The sequence below is a fragment of the Aegilops tauschii genome, chromosome 6, assembly GCF_002575655.3.
Source record: "Aegilops tauschii subsp. strangulata cultivar AL8/78 chromosome 6, Aet v6.0, whole genome shotgun sequence".
In the NCBI taxonomy this organism is placed as follows: Eukaryota; Viridiplantae; Streptophyta; class Magnoliopsida; order Poales; family Poaceae; genus Aegilops; species Aegilops tauschii.
In genome coordinates this window covers 4,373,369-4,388,501 of record NC_053040.3, presented here as the reverse complement: position 1 = coordinate 4,388,501, position 15,133 = coordinate 4,373,369, and the positions used below count along the sequence as shown (strand labels likewise).

At 48.4% G+C, this 15,133-nt stretch overlaps 1 protein-coding gene across 2 annotated transcripts; it reads left to right on the top strand.

The window, feature by feature from the left end:
- Positions 1 to 2,689: 2,689 nt before the first annotated feature.
- LOC109731433 (uncharacterized) lies at positions 2,690 to 6,926 on the top strand. Of its 2 annotated transcripts, XR_012186941.1 has the most exons (3): positions 2,690 to 3,376; positions 3,493 to 4,008; positions 6,534 to 6,926. XR_012186941.1 is itself a non-coding variant. In XM_020290579.2 (2 exons), exons 1-2 carry the CDS (start codon positions 2,758 to 2,760, stop codon positions 3,705 to 3,707), a joined length of 834 nt encoding a protein of 277 aa, XP_020146168.1. In that variant the 5' UTR covers positions 2,690 to 2,757; the 3' UTR covers positions 3,708 to 4,244. The 2 variants fall into 2 exon arrangements, 1 of the variants encoding a protein (XP_020146168.1); XM_020290579.2 differs by lacking the exon at positions 6,534 to 6,926 and having other exon boundaries at positions 3,493 to 4,244.
- The last annotated feature ends 8,207 nt before the right edge of the window (positions 6,927 to 15,133 follow it).

Below are 15,133 nucleotides of genomic sequence, written 5' to 3'. Positions count from 1 at the left end.
GGTCCACCCCGACCCGCTGGCGGCCTCAGCCCGCCCTTTCCAGCCGCCGTTTGCATGGGCACTTGCCCCGGCGGCCTCCCGCCCAAGTTAGCATTACCACGGCCCGGGTTGCCCAGAGAAACACCCCCGCCCGCCGGCTGCCTCTGGCCAAGCGGCACCAGGGCTCCACGCCCGGCACCCGCCGCCGGCGGCGGAACCTCCCCGCCCCGCCCTGCTGGAGCGGACGAAGCCATCTTCTTGGCAGGCGGCGACGCAGCCCCGCGGCCGGCCATGTCCAGGAGAGGCCGGATTCTCCTAGCCCGACGAGCACCACACAGCGGGAATCCTCGAGTCCCGCGCCTATGAACCCTAGGAGCAGCAGACGACGGCGCAGGACAGGAAGAAGATCGATCTCCCACGTACGTGCATGCGATAGCGATATGGGCAGGACTATGGTCCGGTACAGCATGGGCCTCATACCCATCTGACCCAGGCCCATCTCCTCGTGGACCCGGCTCCCTCCGGCCCAGCAGAGCCCAGCAGGCTGTTCAAACGCAGCGATCTCATCTCCGAGATCCCCGTCGCCGGCGCAGCCAGGACAGGCGCCGTCGGAGCCTGACGAACGCCGATCCGCCTCGCATGTTTCCTCTTCTGAACAGTAATCCACGACTCCGGCCTAATCATATCGAAAAGCGTAAGATTCGGAAGACTCACCTTAGGTAGGGGACCCTTCCAAGGTTTAAGCGCGGACGCTGCCGTCCTCCGATGCACAATGCGTCGGATCATCTCTTTCTTCTCATCCGCTGGAAGACCGATTCGCGCCGGATCGTCCGATGGCAGAACGCGATCAATCGTCGTTGCCACCTCATCTTCATTATAACATGAATGGAAAAATTCACAAATGAGATCCGAAGGAGTCGGTGAGGGCAGGGACTCCGCCGGGGATGCATCCCCATCGTCATCCACGTCTTCCTCGTCGGAATCGGCAAGAGCCCAAAACCGCCCGCCGACACGCCGGCGATCACTGGCAGCGGATGACGCCGTCCCGGTCACGTGCACGGGCGCCCGCCCTGTCGCCCGCCCAGTCGCCCTGTCGCCCCTCATTTCAGTGTTAACCTTCTTGCACCCAGCTGACACCAGGTCACCAGCACTAGGTGGTCTCAAGCTCCTTCTTTGATTGTGCTTTTGTTTTCTTTCTCCTCCTGCCTTTACATTCTTCAATTTTTGACATGTTGTCATGCTTCCTATGATGGGACTGGCTTCTTTTATCAGGATTGTAATGACCTTCCTCACTTTCAGACAAGTCTTCATCATATTTACTGTGTTTTCTTCTTGGTTTGAAGGCATCCTTTCTACCTGCCCTCTTGCTCTGCTTCCTCATGTCATGCCTTGGTTCTTCAGACTTAGTTTTCTCTGATTCAGTGTCAGCTATATCCTTTTACGTCTTTTCATAAATCTAGGTGATCAACATGCGCCGAGCTCATTTCCGAATATATTTTATTACATGTTTACAACGGTAGTAATTTAATCTGCCAACCAAATCATGAGTGAAAAATCAGATATACATCCACACAGGGCTAAAATGACAAAAACCAAAGAATTTGCTCTACCTAGTACAAAGTGTAGAAATCACCGGATGATAAATGCCCCTCCGACAGCGACAAATGCAATTCTAAACTACTAAACTGGTAAACAACAACATGGTGCGCTCGAATCAAGATCTGCTATATGCTCACAATACTGCGGGGCTTTCTAATATGTTGACGACCACGACCTGTAAGAACTGCACTGATTCATGAGACTCATAGATTATTGGGGATTCGAATCCCCTATCTAGCAAATGAAAAACGTCAACATATAGTAAAGGGCTTCGACTTTGTTACCTCGGGCCCTCAGATCCACAACGCGAACATGCGACGCTGAAGCTTGGAGGTCAGCTACAGTTCCTCCCGGCGGCGCGCTCGCGGAACAGTGGTGGCGGCGGCGTGGTGTGGCACGGCGGAATCCAACAGTTCCTCGAACAATATCGAGAGGCAGGGGGTAAAAGATGGACACAACGAGTTAAGTACGGGTGCGGGTTCCACCGTATCTATTGGGTGCGAATACGCGCAACAAAAAATCCTTCGGCCACTGTTGATACATTGACTATGATACATGAATGGTTTGTACGCACGAATCACGGGATTGATCGGACGCCTCAGCGGTACCCAGTAGAGACCGGTACTGCTAGGTTTTCATTAGGCGCATCACACATTATTCTTTGCTTTTCTGTGAATCTTTTTACTTTTGTGAAACATGGAATATTTTCCATGCATCCATCTATGCAGGCCTGCTGGCTTCTGAGTTAAGCAAAGGCTCATTTTATTCTTGCCGACGTTTGTAGCTTGCTTGGTTGAGCCGTTTACGTTGTCCTTGATTCCTGGCCTCCTGCCGTGACAATTGCAACGAAGCGAAGAATAAGACGGCCGTAGGTGGCACCCAAAACGCTGAATTCTCCTCTGTATTTCTCTTCCTCATTTTAAGGTGATGCATGCATGAGAGGCATATACCAACGTTGGACTGCCAAGCAAAGCACTCCCCAACTCCACGCAACCGCGGCACAAGTTGAAAAATAAATTCCAAAATCAGGGAGGAGGCAAGGAATCCAGCCAACTTATTTTAAAGCTTCTTCATCCACATGATGAAGCAGCTCATGCGCTCTCTGTCTCCACGGAGTACGATCGAGGTCCAAGAGGGTGAAGAGTATAAGAAGCTACCGTAGGTAGGAAGGATGAACCCATGGTTGCACCAGGCGGCGGTGCAGGGGCGCGTGGCAAGCCTGAGGAGGCTGGTGGCCGAGCGCCCCGGCATCCTTGGTTCCTCCAAGACGCCCCAGGAGAACGCCGCGCGGCCGAGCTCGGCCATGCCGGTTTTGTCGAGGCGGCCCTTGGTGTGGACGGCAAGCTGCTCGTCAGCAGGAACGCTGACGGCGACACGCCGCTGCACCTGGCGGCCAGGGCGGGGAAGGTGGACGTTGCGGACCTGCTCATCGGCCACGCATGGGCATGGCCTATGGAGCAAGCCGCACAGAATGGACAGACCGCGGAACCTTCCCCGAGCTCCCCTGGCACCGCGCACGGGCCTCTGTTGATGGCCAACAAGGCCGGCGACACCCCGCTGCACGAGGCGGTGAAGCACGGCAGGAGCGCGGTCGCGCTCAAGCTGCTGGACGCCGAGCCAGGCAGCGGCCACGCGCTCAACGTGAAGCAGCAGACGCCGCTACACATCGCCGCGCGGGAGGGCCTCTACAAAGTCGTCATCAAGATCAACAGCCAGCCCTGGGTCCACGAGAGCTCTGTCCCCTCTGACTCCGTCAGCGGCTCCGCCCTGCACCAGGCCGTCCTCGGCGGCCACGTACGTAAGTGAATTATGAAGGACCTGCCATCCTGCCCGTCGCCTTCTTTTCGTTGTCTCGGTCCTGTATCGTGTAATTGCATGTCATTACTACCGGTGGCGATGCAATCATGCAAGCAGGCGTGGTGGAGATCTTGCTCGACATGACGCCGCGGGAGCAGATCGGGCTGACGAACTCGAGCGAGAACAACGCGCTGCACTACGCGGCGCAGAAGAACAACGCCCGCGTGGTGGAGCTGCTACTCAACCGGAAGGTGGACCTGGCCTACAAGCGCAGTCCCCGCTGCACGTGGCCGCCTACTACGGGTCGACAAAGGCCATGGCGGAGCTGCTGAAGCAGTGCCCTGACGCCGCGGACATGGTGAACAGCAACGGCAGGAGGCCAGGAATCAAGGACATCGTCATCGGCAAAGTGGACGTGCTCCGGTGCCTCCTCAAGCACGTGCGCCCGGAGGAGATTATCAACAAGGTTGACAACGATGGCAACACAGCGCTTCATCTGGCCGCGAGGTTAAATCGAGCTCCGCTTGGCCTGCTGCTGCTCAAGGACCGCAGGGTGAACCCATGCCTCCTCAACAGGGAAGGCCGCACCGCACGGAGCATTACCGAGAGCAAACACCTGTCGATAGCTTCACGGTAATTTACGTTGTCCACTCCACTGATATCAGTCACTTCTTTTGCTCTCTAAGGCAACTCTAAGTTTCTAACTGATCCCCTAAAAATAGAGGAATAAAACGAGGGAGTAAACCTTTGTGGAGTAAATTTGCTCCACTAATTTTTTGCCGTTTCTAGCCGACCCCTTAAATTTAGTGGGGTAATTTTTTCCATTTGCATCACATATTTGCTGACCAAAACATATTCTCTTACATTTTTGTTTCATTCAGCGACATTGGAGTACATAGTTCACCAATTCTTCGCTACGAGAGCAAGCCCAAAGAAAACAAGAACCATAATTAGACATTTTAGAATATATCCAATTTCCCTAACTGCTCCACTAGTAGGATTAATATCTTCTCTATGTCTTCATTGTTTGATCTGCGGATTCTTGAGTTTCGCCATTTTTTTCTTCTTCGATTCTAAAGAAGTAGACGTTGCTTCGCATCTAATCTCATCTCTAATTTCATCTCTAGCCTTAGTTCTAGCAATGAGTGGACGAACATCTATCAATTTTTGTTCTATCAATAGTATTCTTCCTCTCAATACCAAAACTTGTGTCCATCCTACACATGTAGATAAGCAAACAAGCACATAGATGAGCTATCGCGAGCGCATACCCCATCATTTGTGCACTTGAAGAACACCCATCCGGGTTGTTGCGGCTTGGTAGAAACTCGGCGCACCACCTTCCGCGTGCAGTCGTCGCACTGTATGAGCGGCTTCGGCGAGCCGGCGAGCCGCTACGCCTGCGCTGAGCCCGGGCGACGGCCTAGCGTGTATTTGTCGGCGAACCTCCCATGGGTGAGATTTGAGTGGCTAGAGGAGGAACCGGTACCTACATGCGGCCCGGAGGTGTTGCCGTGGCTGTGTGGTCTGCTTTCCGACCAATCCGTGGCTAGGCACAGCCGACGGCGGCCGGAATCGCCAAATCCGGTGGCGAGGACAGCAACTGCAGATCCACTGCTTTTTTGCTGGCCATGGGACGAGGTGGCGCAAATCCAAGCGATAGGGGACAGTGGCGGAGCCTACTAAGCGTCCCTCGTGGCGGGCGAACGGCGGCAGGGCCGCATGCAGGTACCGTGGTTGAGGAGTAACACCACATTTTTACTCCTCTAACCGGTTATATTTTCAAAAGGGGGTATTTTATTACTTAAAAGATTTAAGCATTACACCCGGCCTCTGCATAGCTAAGAATGTTGGAAAAAGCGGTAGGCGTAAGCGGGGCAGTTGGCCTTCGCCTAGTGCCTAGGCGGTGCTTAAGCATCCTAGGCGCGGCCTAGCACTAGTAGGAAAAGGGGCTTTTACCCCGGTTTGTAAGGGCCTTTTGTCCCGGTTCTCGAACTGGGACTAAAGGGTCGTTACTAATGCCTCCCCCCTTTAGTCCCGGTTCTTACATGAACCGGGACAGAAGGTCGTCCACGTGGCCGCTGCTGCCAGCCCAGGCAGGGGGCCTTTGGTCCCGGTTGGTGGCACCAACCGGGACAAATAGGCAGGGCTTTTTGTCCCGGTTGCTGTCACCAACCGGGACCAATAGGCATCCACGCGTCAGCAGCTGGCAGGAGCTGAGGTTTTTGTTTTTTTTGAAAGGGGGTGGTTTAGGGGTTTTGGGGGGTTAATTTAGGTGTTTCATATATTGTGTTAGCTAGCTAATTAATTAATAGAGAGAAGTGTCCTCTCTTATCTCCGTGCTTGGTCGACGCTACGTACTATATACGTATGGAGAGGAGTAGACACGCTAGCTAGTAATCAAATGAAGGAAACAGAAGATCGTCATGAACATATGCATACAGAGAGAAGTGATATCGACCACCTCTCCTTCTCCGAGATATTGGTCGAACAACAAGTTCTCGTATATCTATCCGACACTACCGGCTACATATATACAATAATTATCTCTTACAATACAATCTCCTAATTAAATTGTAGGAACACAGGGTCCACATAGTATTCTCCGTTTTCATCGATCACGTGGTCAAGGAAGAATGCCGCCAATTCCTCTTGAATTCCTCGCATACGATCTGGTGCTAGGAGTTCATCCCGCTTCCGAAACATCTAATTTGAAGAAGGGGGTCAATACATATATATATATATATATATATATATATATATATATATATATATATATATATATATATATATATATATATATATATATATATATATATATATATATATATATATATATATATATATATATATATGAATAAATGAAACTCAACACAAATGATGGTAATAAAATAAAATTGTGAATATTATTGCTTACGCACTTCATATTGTTCTTCAGTGTAGCCCCGCTCACAGGTCGTGTAGCGGATGGACTCGCAAACGTAGTATCCACAGTAATTATTCCCGGGTTCCTGCCACAACCACTTTACAAGAAATAGAGGTCAATCAAACTGATAAGCAAGCATGCTAAATGGTATTGATGAAACTAGCGCTTGAATCACTAGGAGATGCGCGGAACATGCTACTATAGTACTTACTTTCGGGTGTTTAAATTGCAGCTTCTTCGGCAGTCCCGGAGCTTTTCTGGTGAATTTTCTCCAAACCCTGCCAGACAAAGAAAACAATTACTTGATATCAGGAAATGAACAAAGTTGCTGATATGGTGGATAATGATCGATTTAACTTACTTCTCGAGCATTTGAGTCATGTCCGCATAGTCCTGGGGATCTTTTCGTCTCGAGTCTAAGACGGTTACTAATCCCTGCTCAAGCTTAATCTCTAGGAGAATATAGTGGAAGCTGCGCATGCATGCATAAGTCATCAATTACATTACCATAACCTGGACTAATAAGGGAAACCGAATATGCACAAGACAATAACACTCACTTGAAGTTGTAAGGAAAGAGTATTATATCTTTGTTTTGATTTAATACCAACGATCATAGCAAGTTGGCCTCGGCTTCTTTGGGATGTTTTTCAACCGTATATGCATCTATGAGATTTGTGTTAATGAACCCAATATCACCGATTTGTCTTTTCTTCAATTCGGCGATCTTCAATCTGCATAATATAGTGAGGATAATTATAAATACATGCAATGAAAGAGCTGACCTATATAGAGAGACTTAATGACAGAAGTAGTACTACTTACAGACAGTAGCAAGTGATCGTTGTTTTATCGAGGGCCTTTTGATTGTAAAACGGGAAGAAATCCTCAAATGGAACATTCAGCAGATCAATTCCAACGAGGTCATGCTCCGGTTTAACTCTCAGCGTCAAAGTATTCATCCCATCAGACTCTCTGCAGGTTTTCATGTACCAATCATGTAGTCTTCGCATCATCGTTGTTAGAGATCTTTCATCTTTGACGAGAGGCTTCCCGTAATGGTATTTGTGTTCGTCGACCTCCATGATTTCATAATGTACATTGTCGGGCAGGTAATCTCCAAGATTGCTATAACCGGCCACCATCCTCGGATCATTAGCGACGATGTCTTTTGACACCTTGAGCGGGGGGCACGATTGGTTCGCTTGTTCGCCGAGCTGGGCAATTTTTTTCCCAGCTCGTCGTTCTTTTAACTTCTTATCACTGACAGTACTTCCCGACCGCTCCGCTTCGGCATATGTCTTTGCAAGAATGCGCTCATAGTTGCCTCTCGGCGGAGACTTTGGTGGTTTTGTCAGGGCAGCCAGAGTGCGCTTTGCTTTCACCGGATCTACCTTCTCCTCCGGAGGTGGTTGTTTCTTTGCTTTCCCCCCTTCAAAGAAGTTTGTCACTTCGGCTCGCACGATCTCCCTGGTTTCCTCCTCGGTCCTCTCGTATGGTAACTTCTCTGGAGTCTTCAGAGAAGGATCGAATCTGTATTGCCTCCCGCCTCTGGCAGCTGTACTGCTAGACGCCGGCAGAGCAGACGGAGTGGCTGCGGCGGTCTTCTTTCCTTGCTTACGAGGCGGAGGAGAAGGACTACGACGCGCCGAAGCAGCCGCAGCGGCGGCGGGTCTCTTCCGCCGTTGCTGACGAGGCGGAGAAGGAGGAGGCTGGCTGCTCTGGCGCACCGGCGCTGGAGGAGAAGGAGGCGGAGTGCCGTCACGCGCCGGAGAAGGAGGCTGAGTGCCCTGATCACTCGCCGGAGGAGGAGGCGGAGTGCCCTTACTCACCGGAGCCGTCCAGTTCGGAAGCTTGATGAGCTCCTTCCGCCATAGGCATGGAGTCTTCAGAGCAGAACCCAGCTGAGTCTCCCCTTCACCGGTAGGGTGGTCAAGCTGGAGCTCCTCAAATCCCTCCGTTATTTCATCCACCATCACCCTAGCATATCCTTCTGGAATCGGCCGGCAGTGGTAGGTTGCGCCGGGTTCAGGAGGTAAAACAGAGCCAACAGCCGCCTTGACTTTGAAGTTCTGCCATTCCGCCATAAGGTGGCAATGTTGAGACTCCGTGATAGCATCCACGGGGTAGCTAGCAGGAGCCGCATGCTCCAGCTGAAGCAGCTCGGTGGAAGCCACGCTGCTTCTTCGCTGAGATGGCGGTGTAGCTTCGGGGGCAGTTTCGGCATCTCGATTGCCGTCTCGTTCCTCTAGCGCTTGAACCCTTTCGTGCAGCTTCTGAATTTGGATCTGCTCCACTTTTTTTCTCCTCTCCTGGGTTTTGTAACCACCCGCGTCCGGAAAACCAGCCTTCCACGGAACGGAGCCTGGCGTGCCTCGTGTCCGTCCAGGGTGCTCAGCATTCCCGAGGGCCATTGTGAGCTCGTCGTTCTCTCTGTCTGGAACGAACGTCCCTTCCTGCGCTGCATCGATATATTGCTGAATCTTCTTGACTGGTATTCTCAAAAGCTCGTTCGTCCAAATGCACCTCCCTGTTACAGGGTCCAAGGTTCCGCCAGCCCCGAAGAACCAAGTCCGGCAACGGTCTGTCCAGTTAATTGTCTGTGGTTCGATCCCTTTTTCAAGCAGATCATTCTCAGCCTTGGCCCACTTAGGTCGGGCTTTGAGGTAGCCACCTGACCCGTGCGATGGTGAAGCTTCTTCTTCGCAGCATTCTTCTTGTTTGTCGCTGACATCTTCTTACTCTTTTCTGATGTCTTGTGGGCCACAAATGCGGGCCAGTGATCTCTGATCTTCTCATACCGGCCGATGAATTCAGGTGTCTCTTCTTTTTCGACAAACGTTTTCAGCTCATTCTTCCACCTCCTGAATAGGTCTGCCATCTTCTTAAGAGCATGAGACTTGATTAATTGCTCTATAACTGGCTTCTCCGGATCCTCCTCTGGCGGTAGGGTGAAATTTGCCTTCAGCTCAGTCCAAAGATCATCTTTCTGCATATCATTGACATAAGACACCTCAGGGTCTTCCTTCTTAGGCTTATACCATTGGTGGATGCTGATCGGGATCTTGTCCCTAACTAGAACCCCGCACTGAGCAGCAAATGCATCCTTTGTCCGGATGGGTTCAATCGGTTGGCCGTCGCGCGCGATTGCTGTGATCTCAAACCTTTCATCCGAGCACAACTTTCTCTTCGGGCCTCGTCTCTTTACCGCAGTTGTGCTTGATCCGGAGGGCTAGAAAAAAGAAGAAAGACGAGTGTTAATTAATATGTGTACATACCAAAACAATGAATGCATCAATTAGCTAGTCAGCACAGGCTTAACTAATATATTTACCTGGCCGGACTCTGTTCGGTCACCGGAGCCGTCACCACGGGCTCCTTCTTGCACCAGCATTGGGTCGCCGGAGCCATCATAATCATGTCTTTCCTCCTCCACTCTTCGATCACCGTAGCCTGCTTCTTCACCCAGTTCTTCCAGACCATCATTGTCGTTAAGATACGACAAGATATCACCTCCGGCTAAGATTATGTCCCCCAACACCTCTTCTGCTTGCTCATCTCGTCCGTGCTCCATTGTTTCTGCAAATATTACAACATGGCAATTATTACACAAACATGACAGCAGGTGGATATATTAGTGCAAACGTAGACCTAGCTTATTCCGGGTTTGGGGTGGCCTAGGCAACGCTTCAAGGGTAGGGGCGCGGCGGGAGGGGGTAGGAGACCGACATCGTTTTTTTCTAGGGTTTGGGTGTCCTCGAGAGTTTTGGTCGAGCGAGAGGGCCGGGGGGTGCTCCCGTGGTATAAGTTATCACGGTCGAGAGGGGGTATAAATATCGACCGTCCATCATGTCGAAGTTATCTGGGAGGGAGTTATATATATCGACAACGACGACATACATACATGGGAAAATAATGTTATCGGGGAGGGGGTATATCGACCCCCCCCCCCCACGTGTTGAAGTTATCGGGAGAGGGGTAGTATATCGACGACGACAGACCCGATAAAAAATAAGAAAACGAAGAAGAAATAAAAAGAGGAGAAGAAGAAAAGGAATAGAGGAGAAGATCGAAGAAAAAAAAGAAGAAAAAAAAGAGGAGAAGAAGAAAGGAATAGAGGAGAGAAGAAGAAAAAATAGAATTTTTTCTATTTTTTCTTCTTCTCTCCTATTCTATTTTTTCTTCTTCTCTCCTCTATTCCTTTCTTCTTCTCCTCTTCTTTTTCTTCTTTTTTCCTCTTCTTATTTATTTCTCCTCTTCTTCCTCTCCTCTTCTTCTCCTTTCTTCCTCTTCTTATTTTCCTTTTTCCTCTCCTTCTTTTTCTTCTTCTTCCTTTCCTAGCTAGATATATAAAACTTTTCTAAAAATGTAACTTTTGCATATATAAAACTTTTCCATGGATCATCATTTCTCATATATATCCATCTATAGCCACATACATATATAAATGAAAAAAAAATGCTATGAACAAAAATACATATATACTTGGTAAATATTCTATGAACATCATTTCTCATATATATCAATGCATACATCCATGGATCATCATTGCTCATATATCCATAGTCATATATAAAAACTTTCTGTATATGAACAAAAAAACATTTTTGACATATTTAGCACATTCTAAATTTTCCTAACTCTTTTACAACCACAAAAATTACTCCAACTTCATGACAGTACCCACACTCCATTTCACCAAAAACCTTCTGATCCATAGTTCAAAATTTTCAAGTTCCATTCAAATGAAATTTGAACCAGATTCAAATTCCTTGCTGAAAACCTATTCTAAACCAATCCAAAAATTCTGAAATTTTGCCATCACCTTTGTCTTGCATCAGTACCTTACCACAAAAAATATCATAAATTCTAAAAATGCCCAAAGCCATCTAGCATTTGATCAAACACCCTCTATATGCACTGTTCATATCTGTAAAAAAATTCAGAAGTTTCAGAAAATTGGACGGCGTCTTGCTGCTGCTCCACTCCTTCTCCTCTCCTCTCCTTCTCCTCTCCTTCTACTCTTCAATGCGTCGGGGCCGGCGGCGACCATGGAGCAGGGGCGGCAGAGAGCAAGGGGCACTCGGGCGCATGAGCGGCGCTCGATCGGGACCATGGGAAAGGGGAGGCTCACTTCGAGGGGGGCGGCGATGGCAGGAGTCCGGCGACGAGGACGGCGGGCTCGGGGCGGCACGTGGTGACGGGGACGGCGGTCTCGGGACGGCAGGCGGCGACAGGGACGTGGAGGGGTGGGCTCGGGGAGGCACGCGGCGACGGGGACGACGAGGACGGCGGGCTGAGGGATGCCGGCGACGAGAACGGCGCGGGCTCAGGGAGGCGACGGCGTTGGCGGCGGCGTAGACGGCGAGGAGGAGCGCGCGAGTGATTTGGGAAGCCTGGCGGCGGGGGCAACTGGCGAGGGAGGCGACGGAGATGTGAAATTTTCACAAGTCCTGGTTATATAGCAAGGGCATTTGTCCCGGTTCGTGGCACCAACCGGGACCAATGCCACCCTTTAGTCCCGGTTGGTGCCACCAACCGGGACCAAAGGTCCCTTTCCAGCAGCGCAAAGGGCGGGAAGCGGCGGCCTTTGGTCCCGGTTGGTGGCACCAACCGGGACTAAAGGGGGGGCATTGGTCCCGGTTGGTGCCACGAACCGGTACCAATGCCCCCTTTAGTCCCGGTTGGTGCCACCAACCGGGACCAAAGGCCTTGCGCTGCCCGCGGCCAAAAGTTTAGTCCCACCTCGCTAGTTGAGAGGGGCTTAGAGTGGTTTATAAGCCCCACTGCGGCTGCCCTCTCGAGCTCCTCTCAAATGCAGGCTTACGGGCCTAATGTCACATTGTGCTGTCTGTGGGCCTATTGGGCCTTCTGCGGGCCTGAATCCTGGCCCAGGTTGGGTTTCTAGTTGTATTCAGGCCGTGGTGGCCCAATAGGTGGCAGTTTTTTTAATTTTTTTCCAGTTTTTTGGTTCTGTTTTTTGCATTATTTATTTTCTTTTGTTTTTTGCTTTATTTTTTAATTCTTTGTGCTTTTAGGTCAGAAAATTTATAAACTTTCTGTTAGTGCCATTAGTTTTCAAATTTGAATTGTTAAAATTTGAATTCTTTGAAATTTGTGTGAATCACAAGTTTGTGATTAACTTTCTATTTTGTTTTGTTTCTACTTACAACAAAAAACTTATTTATTTTATTTTATTTTGTTTCTAATTACTTATCTATTTTACTTTATGATAATTCTTTTTGCTATTAAAGTTTCTATCAAAAAAAGTTCTTTATGAAAATTCTTTTTGCTTTTAATGATTTTGAACAGAAAATACTTCGATAATTTTAGTTGCATCAATTTTATATGATTTTAGTTTCAATAATAATAGAGGTTTCTTATAATGTTTTGAACAGAAAATACTTTGTTAATTTTAGTTTCATAAATTTTATTAAAGTTTATTTTATTTTGTCGGAACACAAGAAGTCCGGAGTTGTAATAAGTTATTAAAAATAAAAAAGAGGCGCAATGCTCGTTGATTTGCTTCAAGCCTTTTGGAATAGTGTAGACTGCACTGCACATAGCTCGATGCAGTCTACCTTATTCCTCAAGGCTTGAAGCTAAGCAACGTGAGCATTGCGCCTCTTCTTCATCGTCTCTGCACTCAGGGCTTATAAACCGCTCCTAGTGCCTCTCAGCTAGCGAGGTGGGATTAAAAAACTGCTTAGTAAGAAACTCTAGTACCGGTTCGTGCCACGAACAGGTACTAAAGGTGCTCGTGGGGCCACAGCCTCATTAGTACCGGTTCGTGGCACCAACAGGGACCAAAGGGTGGAATTGGTCCCGGTTCGTGCCACCAACCGGGACCAATGGCCTTGCACAGCGGCGTGGTGGTGAGTTTAGTCCCACCTCGCTAGCTAAGAGAGAGTCGCACCTGTTTATAAGGTGCGGTGCGCCTGAGCTGTCGAGCTCCTCTCTAAAGCAGGCTTACGGGCCTAACCTCTCTGTACATGCCTGTGGGCCTACTGGGTTTCTAATCGTATTCAGGCCGTGGTGGCCCAGTAGGTGGCATAATTTTTAATTTTTGGCCTGTTATTTTTCATGCATTTACTAATTATTTTGAGCTATAAGACCCTAAAATTGAAAAGCATTTCAAATGAACTCTGAAAAGGTTGAAAGTTGGCATGGTATCATCATTCCATCCGCATAGCATCACTACAGGAAACAGCTACTTTGCCGTCTGCCATGGCGGACGGCAAAGGCTCGAAAGGCGGACGGCAAAGACGTTTGCCGTCAGCCGCGGACGGCAAAAGGCTCCGGCAAAGAAGGCTACGGTAAACAGCTTCTTTGCCGTCTGCTTCCTGGCGGCGGACGGCAAAGAGGGCGGACGGCAATATTTGCGCTGTCAGTCCGTTAAGTGGCTAACGGCAGACCTTTGCCGTCCGCCGCAGACGGCAAAGAGCCTTTGGTCTTTGCCGTCCGCCTTATGATGTCATCTACACGTCACTAGATGCCAGGTTCTTTGCCGTCTGCCACTGATGGCAAAGTGCAGGTTCTTTGCCGTCTGCCACTGACGGCAAAGTCTTTGCCGTCTGCCACTGTAGGCAAACTGACCAAATGGGTCAGCTCCCAGGAAGCACAGTTGGCTGCCACGTGGCTTCTTTGCCGTCCGCGGCAGACGGCAAAGAGCTCTTTGCCGTCGGTGGCAGACGGCAAAGAGCCTGCATATTGTCTGTTTTTTCTGTTTTTTATTAAATCCCACAATTTGCAGCACATATCACATATATAAGTTTCATATCCAGCACATATCCAACACATATCTAGCACATAAGTTTCATATGACATATCACATCAGTTTCATCCATACACATTGTTCATACATAAGGAAGTTCCATCCATACACATTGTTCCATCCATATATATATATTACAATGCAAAGTGTCATGAAGATAGCAAGCTAGATACAATGCAAAGTTTCATCAAAGGAAAAGCAAGCACTCCATCATAGCAAGCTAGCTTCCATCAAGTGAATGAAATCTGCAAAATGGTAAATAAGAAAGTTAGAAATAGGTGACTAGAACAAGAAGAAGACTAGAACAAGAAGAAGACTAGAACAAGAAGTATATGTCATTTATGAGCTAACTTAGGTGAAATGGATCATATATGAGCTAACTAAGTTGAAATGGGTTGTTTATGAGCTAACTTAGTTGAAATGGATCATTTATGAGCTAACTTAGTTGAAATGGGTCGTTTATGAGCTAACTAAGGTGAAGGGCATCGTTTTTGAGCTAAGTAAGGTGAAATGGGTCATTTTGGAGCTAACCTAGTTGAAATGGATCGTTTTTGAGCTAACTTAGTTGAAATGAATCGTTTTTGAGGTAACTAAGGTGAAATGGGTCGTTTTTTAGCTCACTTAGGTCAAAAGGATCGTTTTTGAGCTAACTTAGTTGAAATGGATTGTTTATGAGCTAACTTTGTTGAAATGGATCATTTTTTAGCTAATTTAGTTGAAATGGATCGTTTTTTAGCTAACTTAGGTGAAATGGATCATTTAAGAGCTAATTTAGGTGAAATGGATCGTTTTTTTTGCTCACTTAGGTCAAATGGATCGTTTATGAGCTAAATTAGTTGAAATGGATCGTTTATGAGATAACCTAGGTAAGATGGGTCATTTTGGAGTTAACGTAGGTGAAATGGGCCATTTTAAAGCTAACGTAGGTAAAATGGATCATTTAGGAGCTAATCTAGGTGAAATGGGTCATTTTTGAGCTAACTTGGATGAACTGCATCATTTATAAGCTAACCTAGGTAAAATGGGTCATTTTGGAGGAAAATAAGCTAACTCTAGGT

Coding starts and splice junctions, on each gene's coding strand:
- LOC109731433 (XM_020290579.2), top strand. CDS start 2,758: ATGGTTGCACCAGGCGGCGGTGCAGGGGCGCGTGGCAAGCCTGAGGAG. Junction 3,377..3,492: donor CGTCCTCGGCGGCCACGTAC/GTAAGTGAATTA, acceptor TCATGCAAGCAG/GCGTGGTGGAGATCTTGCTC.